Source organism: Gavia stellata, chromosome 6 (assembly GCF_030936135.1).
Source record: "Gavia stellata isolate bGavSte3 chromosome 6, bGavSte3.hap2, whole genome shotgun sequence".
Classification (NCBI taxonomy): Eukaryota; Metazoa; Chordata; class Aves; order Gaviiformes; family Gaviidae; genus Gavia; species Gavia stellata.
In genome coordinates this window covers 3385056-3400554 of record NC_082599.1, presented here as the reverse complement: position 1 = coordinate 3400554, position 15499 = coordinate 3385056, and the positions used below count along the sequence as shown (strand labels likewise).

The 15499-nt window shown below is 46.7% G+C and overlaps 1 protein-coding gene across 1 annotated transcript; it reads right to left on the bottom strand.

The window, feature by feature from the left end:
* Positions 1-10246: 10246 nt before the first annotated feature.
* IBA57 (iron-sulfur cluster assembly factor IBA57) lies at positions 10247-15234 on the bottom strand. Its single transcript, XM_059818769.1, has 3 exons — positions 14945-15234; positions 13745-14091; positions 10247-12485 (listed from the first exon to the last, which is right to left on the bottom strand). The coding sequence occupies exons 1-3, from the start codon at positions 15232-15234 to the stop codon at positions 12094-12096; spliced, it is 1029 nt and encodes a 342-aa protein (XP_059674752.1). The 3' UTR covers positions 10247-12093.
* Between the last annotated feature and the right edge of the window lie 265 nt (positions 15235-15499).

The following is a 15499-nucleotide window of genomic DNA, read 5'->3' as shown; positions in this document are numbered from 1 at the left end:
TTACAGTATAACCTCCTATACTTCCCTCATTGAAAAGCAGATTATCAAGTTGCCCCTGCCTACTGACATGCCTGCACTTTGCACGCATGCCACATCTCCAACTGCAGCCATTTGCATTACATGACACAGCAAAACTCTGTGCATTACACAAATGCAAGGCTTCACCTTCACTGACACAAAGCTTTAACTGGTGGAAGCAATGAATGGAGGAAGGGCTGCTTTTACAATTAAGATAAATCAAGATAAAGTGTGCAACAGTTGTATCATGATAAATTCTTAAAACTTAACAAAGCACCTGCTCTTCTTCTAAAGTAGTAAGACAATGTCAGACTATACCCACACCCAACTCTGACCTGACTGGTAGAACTAAGGATTTACCTAACCTGATGTCCAATCTGAACTCTGCTACAAAGATTTGTTCAACCCACAGTCTTCTCTTTTCCAAGGGCCTGCTGGAAACAGGCTAAGAGCTGGATGAATTAGTTAACCCATTCTTGATAGCTAGTTTTGTCAGGTTTCCTACAGCATTTCCATCACCATGGAGCAGAGAAGCATGCTCAAACCGACAGGAAAGTCTGCATCCAGGAACGGGTGGCAGAACAGTTCAGCGAAATGTCTGTAACAATACATCAATGCTTCTAGGAAGCGCTGAGCTGGCTGCTCTTGTGCCAGTCTTCAGTGGATGTACAATACACCAGTTGTATTGCAAGGGACGAGCTGCAGCAATACAACCTCGACGCTACAGAAAGCTCTGTGGCCCACACAGATGGGAAGATTAGGCTCCTTGTATTTAAGCTAAGATAGTGGGCTCTGCACTGAAATGACTGAGGTGCACACAACTGCTCCTAGGTGCTAATTTTATGACACAGTTTCCTTTCAGAAAGGATGACTAGTAATGTCTTTATAACATGCATGATGTTTGTTCAGTCTTTGTGTGTCTAAGTCCCTAACCTTTACTGATCTTTTAACTACTTGTGATTTATTAGCTGTTCTTCTGCCAAAGTAGACTTAATGAAACCCATTAATGATTTGGCTAATCGCTACCTCTGTGACACAATGTAACTATTCACAACTTTAAAAGTGGGTTTCACAAAGCATTAGTCGATATCTGAAACCCCAAACAACAATCCATTTACATCTCAGAATAAGAACTACTTCAAATCATGGGAAATGTTCAAAGCATTGCAGGTGCTGCATTAAGCTTCACAACCTATGTAAGAGACCAACCGAAGCTTAAAATTTACACAGCTGTTCAAAAAAGGTACGAATGCTACCTCTGTGCTCCAGCCAATACACCCTCTGTCCCAAAAAATGGATTTTCAATGGTAACTTTCTGTGGCTGTCACTTAGCTTTTAGGGGCTGATAAAAAACAAATGCTTATTGCACTATTGGTAAATAATTAATTCCTGGAAAGGCCTTTTGGGATACCTTGAGGATACGAGGGTGCTACATAAGGGCTTTAGTAGAAGCCAATGCTTTAGTTAAAGAAGCACTGCCAGCTTGCACTGCATTTAAATTGACCAACGGTCTCAGTGAGTACTTTAATATCATGTCCTGAATTTGCAAATAGTTTTGTTTTTTTTTTTTCTTCCGACTTTATTCAAAAAAGAACTGTGAGCAAAAAGACGAATGACCACAAGCACAACACCTGAAGGAAACAAGCTGTTCCATCAGCAGGGAAGGCTGATGACAGGCTTCCTACACATTCATGCCCTATCCCAAGCTCATTGTAACAGCAGCGGTTTCCCTACCGCATCCTCTCGGTCTCCCCAGTCCCTCCCTACTCATCCTAACGGCAACCAGCTAAGAGCCAACTATAACGTGGCTTGATAAGCAGGCCATGCCAAACGTTTAAAATCATGCGGAAGCCTTTTTCCCTGTGAGGACACTAATCCGGATCTCTCCTCTGTGAGGCTGTCAACTTCTATGGTATATACAGAAATTCATTATCGCCAAGACATCCATCCACCTCTCCTGCAGTTTCAGTGAATTTCACGGATGGTTCAAAGCTTACTGAAGGAATGACACACACCTCAACAACGTAACCATTCCATAGCCTGAAAAAAGCAATCCCCCCACTCATGCTTAGGAGTGTTAATGTCCGCTCATCTTCCCATCAACACTTCTTAAAGTTAATACTAGAAGCTTTAAACGAACCTTGCAAATAATGAGCCCTATGCACGTGCATAGTTACCCTACTAGTTTAAGGGCCTTCTGCCCCCACATATCCTGCCCCTTGGTGAAGACAGGCATAATGTTTTCCCCGTATACATACATACATGCGCATGGACACACGCACACTTTCCACAATCTTCTTGCACTGATGAAACAGAAGCTATAGTAAATGTGAAACTTAACTTTGAATTATTCCACACTGATTAATGGGAAATCTGCTAATCTGAATGCCTGCTTTTCAGAGTAATACAAATAGTAGTATATTCAGGTGGATTTATATTGCAGTCTGCACACATACACACACTGATGCCATTGTGAAAAATCCACAGGTTTTGCAGTTCTGCATGCTACGGTACATCTAATCCTCCAGAAAAAAAGTCGGTTTGAAACATTACCTTAATGTTGTAGGGAGATCATGAGGAAAGCCTAAAAACTTCCACCTACGCTACCTGAGGGTTTACAAGTTCCAGAATCAAGTTACACAGGAAAATTGCTGTTAAGTCTAAAGACCCACACCTCTCTTTTTGACACGTTGTTTTGAACTTCTTTTATATTTAGGCCTATCTGCTTCACAAAGCTACATACCAGAAAGTTTGCCGGGGAAGAGATTCCAATCTGCTCCTCAATTCCACCTTAATGAAGCATTACCCTTGAAGCAGTATGCCAGTACCTGTGTGAGGTACTTCTTCCTCAGCCAAAAAAACCCCAAACACACAGAACATTTCTGCAACGTTTATATTAAAACTTAGAATGTCAATGACAAGAAATTAAGCATAGTAAGCACTCGGGAAACCATGCAACATGGATTTATCCACTGGGAACTGTGGCTACATACCTGCAATTTTCATAACTTTAGCCTTCCTAAAATTAGTAATTTCAGAAATTCAAATTTGTAAACTCCTCACTTACTGCAATTCTTGCTTTATTAATTTGAAATAAATAAGGAATAATTTGCCAGGAGGTAGCTTAGAAACAAAGCCCTGATCTGCAATTCATTTAAACTATTAAAAAAAGTTACTGATGTTGTTTTTAATGACAGATTTTTATAGATCTAGAAACTTTAACTGTGGTCCAAAGCCACAAGTACTTCGAACACCAGAGTCCTACTATTTCCAAGTACTCTTGCATGCAACGACTGAAGCATCCTCCCCTTACTCCAGAGTTTCAGAGGATGGTTCTTGTTTATAAAAGCTGTAAGACACTAATCCCCAATTAAAAAAGTAAAAACACCCTTCATGAAAACATTGACATGAAGTTGCCAGTTTTAAAAACAGCAAACACAACTCAGCTGCAACATATCATTATCCAAAACTTCAAATTTGGGACTGCTAAGGGAAAGTTTTATAAAGGTGGCAAAAGACAGCTACTTTAACGCATTTATCACGAAGCAGCCTGTGATGCTCAAAATATCTAGTCAGCAAATACACGTTTAAGTATTTGAGTAACATAATTCAAGTGCACTGCAGGCTCCATGGAAATAAAAGGGAACTTAATACCGTCTACCTCTATATATTCACCTTCACCCGCAACTCTTACCACGTGTCACACTCCATTATCTCCCAGTAGACCAGGAAAACACAAGGGACTATTAAACAAACAGGTACGGAGTTTTTAATTGAACTTCTGCTCACTTTAGAGTCAACTAATCTGAAGGCAGCTTAAGTGCACGATTTGTAGATTACGTCCTTTCAAATACATGTTGCTGTAAAACAGGATTACTGGTATTAATATGCTCTCAGCATAAACCTTTTTGTTGAGGAATAAAAACTCCAGCTGAAGTTACAAAATATTTTTCCAGATTAATTTTGACAGATGGACTATCTAGTACAACTTAAACTCCACTAAATAAAAATTTCTTTCCAAATATATTTTTAAACAAACAAAAATGCCAAAATTATCAATTACTGAATGTGTAAAACCAAGCTCTGAAGTTACAAACTGGCATATGTGGCCAAATCAATAGATTATTTTTTTTTAGACCAGCTGCAAAAGGATCTCCATACACTATATAACATTATATAGAGATCGGTATCTTAATTTCATTAGAGTACCAAGATTACATATAAAGTTACTTTTCCCACTTGACCTGCTCTGCACTTTGTGAAATTCAAGTACTAAGTAGATGCCTTTGAGACTGCAGACTTAAGCAATCACTGTCACCATGCCATTTAACAGTTCTAAACTGTTTTTAAAGAGAAATGGAAGGGGATCTATTACCTGCTTGAGAAGTTATTACATTTTTCAGTGAAAGGACGACAGCAAGTATTCCCAAGTTTCCCATCCACTTCCTAAGTCTCTCCTTGTTGTCCCTATTAGAAGGCTCTGGTGGTCAACGCTAAGAGACATTTGTGTTTGGAGAATTGTGGTTTTGTCAGACACTCACAATATGCGATCACTTGAAAGGCTGGGCACTGTCAGGCGAATAAATCATTACACTTACTTTAAACTACAGCACTACAGCAACCTAAGCAAATATTACACTGCAAAAATTGCTTCGCTGGATTGTTTTCCAGCTTTCTAAAATATTAGTATTACTCCAAACACCTTGCACCCCTCCCGAAGAACAAAACCCACATAAACCCCATCCCGTTGTGAGAATCAACTTCCACCGAGACAAACCTGCACAGATGTTACCACCAGCCATTCCCTGCCTGCATTCCTCCCACCGACGCAGGCCACTGGGGAAGCAAAGGCAGCACAGGCACTCAAACATGCCAGTTGTACACACTAGAGCACTGCAGCAGCAGCTGATCCCTGTGCTTTCAAGTCCGCTGGCATAGCCCACACGATGCTGAACCAGTGCTGCCGCCGCACCCCTAACATCGCTGCTGTGGGACGCACGCTACACACCTCAGTTACTACACGCACACAGACGCTGTTGCCAGGCTATGGACAGCGTCTCTCCTCCACCCCTTGGAGCTGCAGGACAAAAACAGCAGAAAAGAAACAAGCAGATTTCAGGCTGTGGGCAAGGCAACGGCCCCTCGAGACAAACTAGCAGCACTGGCATTAAGCAATTACTCCACATAGCTACTCCTAGACAGAGGAGTCTCTAAGCTGCACCAGCACGACGAGAAACAGTACAAATTGCTTGCCCTTAAATGTCACCTCATGTTTTCTTCAGTACACACCCTTTCAAATACCTCTGCAGCAACTGAAATCCTCCCCTGGTAAGCAAAGATTTCACACTGCCAAAGGCCCTGCTACAGAAGTGAAAGAAACACCAAGCTTACATTTTTAGTCTTCTTGCTTTACAACCAGTCTCAGCCATGTAATGTCTGATGTCACTGGAGTACCAGTATGTGGAAGTACTATGGGAATTGTAGTCTTTCCTCTCTTGTGCAATAGCTACCAGGTACGGGATCCAGGACTGCAACCGTCAGCCTCAGGAACAGGCTCCTTCACGCAGAGGCTTACGGGGACTGCCCGAGAAATACAGCTCCGCTGCCTCACTGAGCCAGGAAACACTTCTCAGATGGGAAAGAAGAGAAGTGTGTGGGAGGTTTTGAGATGCATCTTCGCCTCCTTCCCACGGAAGAAGTAATTTCTAAGCAATTATTCTCAGGTGATCACATACTTCCAAAACCATTTAAGTTGTAATCAGGAAACACAACCCAGCAAGGAAATTTTAATTGCTATGGTGTATAACAACATCGTATTTAACAGTACAAGAGTTTTTCTGACAAGTTTGTCGTCCCTTGTACCTCTGGGGTTTTGGTATCTGCTCATGAAAAACTAATTCACTGTAATGAATGTTTTTTGTCAGTGGTGATGACACACTGGCCACTTTTGTTCCTATCTCCCCACTGAAAGGTATCATTTGGCTCACCCCGGCTAAGTAACTATGAAAGACAAGACCTATGCTTCCCGTAACAATAATTAAAAATAAAGGTTATTTTAGTTAAAGGCCTTCTTTCATGCTAAAGTGCTGTACCTGACTTACCTTCACCCCACTTTCAGTCAAACATCTCGTAGACTGTCACATTTTATCACCTTTTACACATTTTTCCTTAATAAAGTAATTTTCCCACAACTCTCTGCCTCACCTCAGACAGATGATGAACCCTGATCCTTCCCTCACATCACCACATTTTTAATGCTACAAAAAGAACGAAGAAATATAACTTCAGCAAATTAAGAAATCCAGAGCCAATGGAACACAGCCATTTTCATCTTTTTGAAGAAAAGAAGAAAAAAACCTAGATATAATATAATATAGTTCAGTTGCTGGGAAGTGTAGTCCATCATCAGTCAAGTATTATTACGGAGTCTTCAGACTAGGAAAAAAGAGAAAGCAGGGTGCTAAGAAGTTCCGACTAAGTTTTTCCAAAACACTCAAGATATTCTTCAGCATACACTTAAATCAGCTGAGTTAAATCTAAAAAATATATGTTGTTCACCCTGAAGAATAGCACTGCCCCAAAATCCATCTTACAGAATATGAGAACTCCTACAACAGCTAGAAGTGTTACAGTGAAAAATCAGAAAACCATTCTGTCTTAAATTCTTCACCAACTTCAAGCCAGCAGACTACAAACAAAAGATCCTAAAAGGGAGAGGGGAAAACCCAACAACTTTCTCCAAAGTTTTCTTCTGTTCCCAAGGCATTTTCACTAAGTTACTGTACATTGCCTTGTCCTGCAAAGTCCTTCCCTCACTGCTATCACTGTAGCCTGTAGCAGTGAAAGCACTGCTAAAATACACTGCAGGGTGCCACGCAGCACGTAACCTTCCCCAAATATTGTTGAAGTGTATTCCATATAGCTTTTCTGACACAGCAGTAAATAGGAAATGAGGTCACCCCTCCCTAAAACCCTCAGCCCTTGCTTACATTATTGCTCTTCTCCCCTCTGGATTCTCTCCACAAAACTGTAATGGTATTCAGAGATGGCGACTGTCCTCCTCCAGCCTCTCTAACTGTCTGATGTAAGCACCATTTGAGAATGACAACATACATAAACATGACACAGGAAGCTTTTATACCCCCTTCCACATTTAGGTTTTTGGAATAGCATACTTGCACCAGTGCTGCCCATAGTACACATTGAACTGAAGTGTTTCAAGAAAAAAAAAAAGATGAAAAGTGTGAAGCCATGGTCTCAAAGAAAGAGGTCTCAAGAAAACAGAGAAAGCTCAAATGTTTCCAGTGTTACAGCAGCACAGTACTAAAGTACATGCAATAATTTTAGTGATATAAGCAGACCCCAATAGCTTCAAATAAATTCCGACAGCAGAATTTCACACTCCTTTGGCCTCGGCAAGACAGAGGGAAGAGAGGAAATCTAGACACGAATCCACAAAAACAGTTTAGGCATAAATTATTTCTGCCAGCTTGAGAACAGCGTGTTGCAAAAAAACCAAACCAGCCCTTTCCGAAGGGCTCGGAGTGCGTGTAGAAGCAAAATACCGCACAGGCAAACAGTTGAGAGACTACGTTGAAGTCAAAATGTAGCATCTCTCATTGCTACCATCCAGCAGAAACCGTGCTCCCAACAATACTCTTATAAAGTAGCTAGTAGTAGTTACACCCTCCTCTCAAAGTAACATGCAAAACGCCCGCAGTGCCTGTGCAGAAGCACATATCACAGCGTGGCTTCAGCAGCAATGGCTGTGAACAACGGGACCAAAGCTGCCAAACTCCCCTGCCCTGAAAATGCTGGAGAAAACAAGGCTTCTGGAAAAGCAGGACCACGGCAGGCTGTGAACAATAAATCGTATTCGTGACTCTCATCTGTGCAGTATTCGGACACCCTCTGAAGATTTCAAAGGTTTCAGCAAGGCGTTAACAGTGGGCAAACATACTCAAAACATTAAGCTACAAATATTTTTAAGGACTTTTTAAACTTGCTAAATTCAAGTAACTCAGCGTGAAGATGCTCATTACGCCATGTCCTAGCATCAACCTGGCCAAAGCAGTATGAATTCATTCAATGATGCATTTTAAATAGCAGATTGCAGTGATTTTGGCAAGTCAGTAGAACACCTGTTTATACAGTAGACTTAAGTCATTCTTCCAGACCCCACACCACACCAACTTCTTTGGCTTTTTACTGTGACGGGAAATGTAAAAACCGTAACAATGAAATCAAACACAGCTTCCAGCAAAAAAAAAAAAAAACACGGGGCGGGGGGGGGGGGGGGGGGGGCGGGAGAAGCAAAAAAGAAGAAACCCTCTTTTTCCTGAAATCACACATTTCAATGCATTCGCCTCCGAAGCCTCAGAAAGTGACTCCTGTCTTACCCTATTGGGATTTCAGGCTCTAACACTTGCTTACTTCACCGCTCTCTTCTGCTATCTCTCCGTGCAGGAACATCACTCATTTTTGATGTGTCAACACCGCTCACAGCTCTTTAACCTCCGAGCGCACACAGATCTCTGGCAGGGTGCACACGACAGGCAAGTGGAAGAGGAAGACAGCCCTGTACTTTCGCAGATATGTCCTTTATTTACATGGTTCTGCTCTACCAGCAGCCACACGGGTTCCCCTCCCTCCAAGGGAGCCCAACAGACCCTCTGCAGCTCCGGCGCCGCTCCCTCACAGGGCAGAGGCCGGTTCCTCCCCTCACAGGCGCCAAGCGCCTCACAACCTCCCCCGCCGCTCACCCCCTCAGCTCCGGGGCCCCAGCCCCGTCCTAGCAGCGGGGGGGCAGCGCCGACGCCTCACCTCTGCCCGGGAAGCCCCCTCAGGCCGAACGGCCAGAGGCTGGGCGCTACCCGCCACCATCTTATCCTCCCTCTCGCCTCCCGCCGTGAGGGGCCGGGGCGGCGCGCGCCGCCAGCACCGCCCCCACCCGCGGCCGTTGCAGCCGCCCCAACGGCCGCGCCGAGCGCGCGCCCCTTCCCGCGCGGCAGCCGAGGCGGCAGCGGGCAGGGCGGGGAGGGGAAGGGAGCGAGCGCTCGGTCAACGGCCGTCGGTGGGAGAAACCACTGCGCGGGGGGAGAGGGGGCGAACCATAGCGGAGCGGGAGGGGGGACCCGCCATGGCGCGGAGGGCGAGGGGAAACTGAGGCAGCGAGAGGGAACACCCAGAAAAAGGGGATCGGAACAGGGTTGGCCGCTCGGAGAGTGGGGACCCTATTTTCCAGCTGTATTTAGTCTGAGAGAGGTACCTGAGCAGGTTACCTGACAGCTCCCCTCAGCCGCCATGTTTGTCCTGTGCTGAGGAAAGCACAAAAACCTGACGGAATTGCACCATAAAAGTGTCTCGTTTCCCGCCTGGGGCAGCAGAGGGGCTGTGTGGGCCTGGCACCAGTGTTTTATTTCTCAACGTTTCCTCCTTCCTGCAGAAATCGGTTATTAAAAGCACCGCTGAGAACATTTCAGCCCTTTGGATGACGTGAGGAACAGCGGGGTGGTTATTTGCCCCTTTTTGGCTGGCTTTGGTCAGCGGTGGAGCTCCTCGCTCCGCTTCACTCGGTCCCACCTTGGCTGAAGGAGATTCGCTCCCTCATGGCTCATCAGCGAGGCAAACACCCCTGCAAAATCAACCCTGCACCACCACAGCCACAGCCTGGCCTTCCAGCCCAAGCTCACCCGGCTAATGCCATTAACGATGGAGCAGGCTGTGAGGGAGAATAAAAATATAAGGATAGCATGGATTGGGGCTGCCCCATCCAATTTCTGCCACATCCTTCCTCAAGTGATCTAGTACCTCTGAAAAATCAACCTGCGTGCGTGTTTTGTGTCCAAGCACCCACATTTGTAATCTGCAGCTGTTGGCAACAGAAAAGCCTTTCACATACGTTAAAAAAAAAACAAAAGAAACATGTGCACGCCGGAAAAGATGCAGGGCTTCCCCGAACAGAAGAAATGTAGCGTTTATTCAGGCCGCGCGCATACCAATACAATATAACTATTCTGAGGAGGCTTTGCGCAACGGGTGGCGGAGGAAAAGCTGCTTCTGGCAAAGGCCATCAACACGGGCAGCACAGTCTCGCCTTTGTCGCATTCGGAGGATCCAGAAAGCGTGAAACACTGCAGTTCCGTTTATTTTTGCAGCAGACAGACTTTGTTGACACTTTCAAACATGATAAAGGGGTGCTAAACAGTGTAAGAAGTGTTTCTTGTCAGCAAGCAACCCAAAGAAGTATTCTGTTGTGTACCTTCCCACAAGGTAAATAAAAGGTAGCATCTTTTCTTTTTCAGACAAGTCACACTTAAATTACGGATACAATAAACTTTTAATCAGATATTCCACAAACTCATTTTACAGCAAGCATAAAGAGTTTTAACCAATATGAGCATTTTTCACAGATAAATTCCTTTCACAGTAACAGTGACACTGAAACAGTGGCAGAACGTGCTTTGGATGGTTTTTATTACAAATAAGCATGCAAGAGCTTTTTTTTGGTCTGCATGGGATCTCCCCTGCTCATCTCTCTCATCACACCCTTCTGCACATGCGCCATTCCAAGCGCGGGCGCGCAATAGATTTCTTGTAATACAAAAATACACAGGGCTCCTATAAATCACTGCAGGTTGACAGGGTTAGGAGGCACAGAGCTGGTTGGCTTTGGGGAGGCGAAGAGGAATACATTGACTGCAGAAGCACGAAAAAGTGCGAAGACAGAAGAGTGGCGGGAGCCAGAAAAAAGCAGCAAAGAAAACCTGAAGTACTGGGCTGCTCCGAAAACCCACAGGGGACGGTGGATGGAGGAAACCTCACCTAGAGACGGCAGCAGGGACGGGGTTTTGGATGAGGGGTACAGAGGGCTCTTGGAACAAGCATGGTGGTGAAGCAGCCAGGGAAGCGAGCATGGTGAAAATCCTCCCTCCGGAACACCAGGCTAAGCCAAGAGCACGTGTGGCATTAACCCCTTCTCCGGGGACTGCAGCTTAACACTGAGGGAAGGAGCAAAGGTCTGAGATCGGGACACACTGTCCCTTCACCAGCTTTGTGGAGGGAGCGAGGTAACCCCTGCCAAAGGCTTCAGGAAAGCGCGGAGGATTTTTCTACAGGATGGAGATGCCAAAAAAATCCACCCCTCAACTGTTGTTGGCAACTGGAGGGCACGTGCTTCTAGGAGGAGATTATTCTGCCAAGCACCAGCACACCAATACAATAGTCACCCCAGGGCACGCACTGGCGCACCTTATTTCTGTAAAATAATCACTTTCCTCTCTGAAACAGTTGTTCGAGTGAAGGAAGCGTGCATGACCCAGGTCAGGAGCGGCAGAGGAGCTGGCTCTTGCTGGCTGTGCTCCCTCTGCCGGTGCTGAAGCAGGGGACCGGGATGTTTGAGAGCTTTCCCACCAGAAATGACTTATTAAAATCAAGGACTGAAATGCAGAGTACAAGGTATTCCTCTTCCTGAACACAATTAGCAGTTAGAGCGGTGGGAAAAAACATCCACCCCATCAGCAAGTTTAAGAAGCAGCTCAATGCAAGGAGTAATTTGCAGTGAACACTTCAGCCTGAGTATGTATCTTACGCAAGGTAAGAGTGGCATGCTCTCTGTTAAAAAAAAAGACATTATAATACCACAGAATGGTTATTCTGAACAGAAAACATTCAGTGCATGCAACAGGGAAACTCCTGCTCCCGTTGCTCGCTTCGGTCTGAACACACACCGCACCCTACGCAGAGCACAGGCGGATTGAGCGAGGGGTGGACTGAAAATTCAGGAGCAATCCAACCCAATGACACGTGGCACCCCTGAAATAAATACAGGGCACCCTCAAAAAAAGGTGTGCTCCCTTGCGTACCCTGTACGGGTCTCTCCACAACGCTTAACAGATTATCCTCCTGTCCTCAGCGACCCACCGCTGGTTTGGGTTCCTGCTGTTCAGTCCCGGTTTGGAGAATCCTGTAATGCCCCCCCCATCAAACACCACAAACTGAAGGCAGAGTCGCCTTCCCAAACTTATCACACAAAATATTCTCAATAAGGCAAATGTGTGAGTGGTGGTTCCTCATCTATTTACTAGCAGGTTTTGGCCACCACTCGGGTATACTTGCAGTGAGCTTCACTTTATCACCCGCTATATTTAGGTAGAGTGGTTCATTTATATTAGCTAACCTCAGCAAAGCTATACCAAGTTCACCTCCTCCAGCCCGGAACTTGCCAGCCGACTTTCCCAATTCGGTTAAGATCTCGGCACCCTCAGGAATGCTGTCCTTGGGAAGAGGAGCGGAAAAGCGGACTGGCAGCAGACGTTTGCGAATGACACCCATGTGGTGGGTCCTGGCTGTCAACTCCTGTCCAATGTAACAGCCTTTGGTAAAGCTGATGCCATTCATGTAGGCCAGGTTTGACTCCAGTGGGAGGGCTACTCCAGGAGGGAGATCTTTCACACCTTCAGGAATTCCTAGGAAAAAAGTAAAACCAACAGGATAACACAGTAAGATCTTCAGTATTTAACATTTCTGGCATACGCCTCCTCTGTGAGTCGTAAAACGGAGAGAACTCATAAGGAGCAGTGTGAAATAATGAACTTCCCAGTTCTCTGGTTTGGGCCCAAGTGAAATCATTAGCCATAAATGATGTTTACTCTTAAAGGCAAACAGAGTACCTAATTTCATGAAGCTTAAAGGACTTCGCAGCCATACCAGTGGAAATTCAAAGTACTCAGAATGATGCACACTCCCATATGAAGGCATCAATGTATGTGCAATGCCAATGCCAAAATCCTTCTCACCCCACCCCCCCCAAGTAGACTTTAATGTCAGTGAGAGTTATTTTCTTCAGAGCTAAAGAACGCAAGTTGGCCAACTGTCTTTGTTAAAGCCCAAATGCCGACTGTCTGTATAAGTAGTTGTTCTTTTTGTGACCACTGACACAAAACCAGTATTTTTTTGAAGCACAGTGTTGCACCCAGCCTTCCGCAGCGGCACAGCAAGGTGAGTGCTGGTGTTTCAGGGAGGCGGCACACTTCCACACTCCAGCCCAGTCTGACCCATTAACAGCTTGCTTTTCCGAACCAGATGGACTCAGGTTTAAGCAGAGGACCATCATTTTTCAGGCTGCCAATTAATTTAATCCGCTATTCGAGAGGACACAGTAAAATCAGTGGGAGCTCTGCCCAGGCACAGGGGCTCCCGGGACCGAGTTCCCTCTCAAATCAATCATCCGCCACTTGGCCTCTGAGTTAACTCTGCGAATCCAGTCATACATTTTTCAGAAAGTAAGTTAGGATGTTTCCTCTTCCTTCCTTAGCAACAAGGAAAACACACAGCCTGTGCCTAATCCCAAAATAATCAAAATGACTCAAACCACAGAAGTTTCCCTCTCAGAAAATGAATAATCCTGGTTTTCTTTTGCTGTTAAGAGTTCCTGACCCACCGTCCCATAATCTTAGTAACAGGAAACTGTACCCAAATATTGATTCTGGCACCAGACAGAATTATATATATACCAGATCACTTTTATCCTCAAAGTAGCAAACAATACCTGTAGTTATTAACAAGTTAAATACATTGAGACATACCGATGCGGCTTTTATAATTTATTCCTCTGTCTTGTATCAGCGCATGGACTCTGATGATAAGATGAAACTGGGATAATACACAAATAAATAAATTTCCCAAAATCCAGTGAGACAGAATGCAAAACAGGACTTGGCTTTACCTTGTTTATACCTCTGCCTGTGGTAATCCTGAATGTTTCCAACATGGCTCCCAGGGATAATCTCCGACAGATTTACACCTTTCTTTGTAATCAGTCTCCAGCCCATGACTTCTGTTCTGGGGTCAGGAGTTAAAATCAGAGCCTGGTCTGCACATTTAGTGAGGGAACTGGCAATGTCTTCAGCCTGCTCCCCGGGGACGACGGCCCACAAAGAGAGGTCAAGGCAAGGGGCGATGTTTACTTTCCTCCGGATCTTGTACAGTTTCAGATGTTTTTGTATGGCGTCCAGCACACCGCTGTCACACTCCAGCAGGATGTGCGGCTCTTCTTCTGGACTCTCGTGAAGCCTAAAAAAGTAACACCTACAAGGTCAGAAAAACAAACACCCCCAGCAGCGGAAGCCAACACGCTTTATCTTGATCCTGGTGTGAATCCAGAGATCTGGGGAATTTCACCAAAGGCTGCTGGTGCACACAAGAGCAGCACTCAGCTCCCTGCCGTGAAATACTTGAACTTCTTCAGCCATCCGTTTCACTCTTTTCTAGCAAATACTGCCCTCACCTCCCCTGGGGACAGACACGGGTCTGGCCTTACAGTCTTCTCTCTGACTCACGCTCACCTAAAGCGAGGTGACTTTCAGCAGGAGGAGAAGCTTCGCTCAGCCGTGCCTTCCATTAGCTACCACACCATTAACCTGACCCGACAGTTTGCACGAGCCCCATTTTTCACTGACTGACACCACACCTACGTCAGGCGGCTATACGGTGTAATTATTAGATGTCACACGGCGTGCCGCGGCGTCGGTGACTATGGCACCTGTGAGACAGCGCAAACCGCTTGTTTCGGATACGGCCCAAATATACCCATAGACCCCGCGCCTGGGGCCTGCTCTGAGGGCCGCTTTAAAAATATTAACCTCATTACACTTTTCTGCTGAGGTAACTCATAGAGACCGCAGCCAGTGATGGAAAATATACCGACTAAGCGCTTTTTTGCACATTAATTTACCTAAATAAGCCAGAAATGCCTTCGAGGCCAGCGTGGGACATGGCCGCTGACAGGAACGACCTGTGAGCACGGAGAAGCCCGCCAAGGCGGCGCGCCGCCGTTTCCATGGCAACGCCGACACGCCCCCCCCCCCCCCCCCCCGCCTGTCAGTGGTCTCGCCCAGCTCCTCCCCGCCCCTCCGCTTGGTCTCACCTGTAGAGGATGAGGTCATAGAGGCAGCGGCCCTGGACGTTGAGCGCATGCGCATAGAGCGCGCGCGGCAGAGCAGCGGCGGGGTGGGTGTCCGCCGCTACCAGCCGCGTGACGTCGTTAGTGAGGAGCCCCTGGAGAAAGAGGGCGGCCTCGGCGCCCCGCACGTCCAACAGCGCCCGGCCCAGCGGGAAGCAGACGGCGGCCCCGCTCCCCCCGCCCCGCCACAACCGGCGCAGCCCGGGCAGGGTTGTTGCCGCTGCCGCCGCTGCCGCTCCCGCCCTCACCAACATGGCGGCGGGCAGGCCGAACGCTGTCAGGGGGGCCCGCCGCCGCTCGCTCCCGCCGCCGCCATCTTGTGTGTGTCCGCGGGGAGGGCGCCGCCTGCCGGCGGGGAGGGGGCGCCCCGGGCCCCGCCCCTCTCCCGCCGGCTCCGCCCTCTCCTGCCGGGGCCGGGCGCTGGCCGGGGGTCGGGCAGCGATCGGGCAGGGAGCCTTTGGGGAGCGTTTACAGAGCTGGTCCTGGGCACCCCGAGCTCTGCCCTCCCGCTGCACGGAG

Coding starts and splice junctions, on each gene's coding strand:
- IBA57 (XM_059818769.1), bottom strand. CDS start 15,234: ATGTTGGTGAGGGCGGGAGCGGCAGCGGCGGCAGCGGCAACAACCCTG. Junction 14,092..14,944: donor TATGACCTCATCCTCTACAG/GTGAGACCAAGC, acceptor TTACTTTTTTAG/GCTTCACGAGAGTCCAGAAG. Junction 12,486..13,744: donor CAGGCAGAGGTATAAACAAG/GTAAAGCCAAGT, acceptor CTTTTTTCCTAG/GAATTCCTGAAGGTGTGAAA.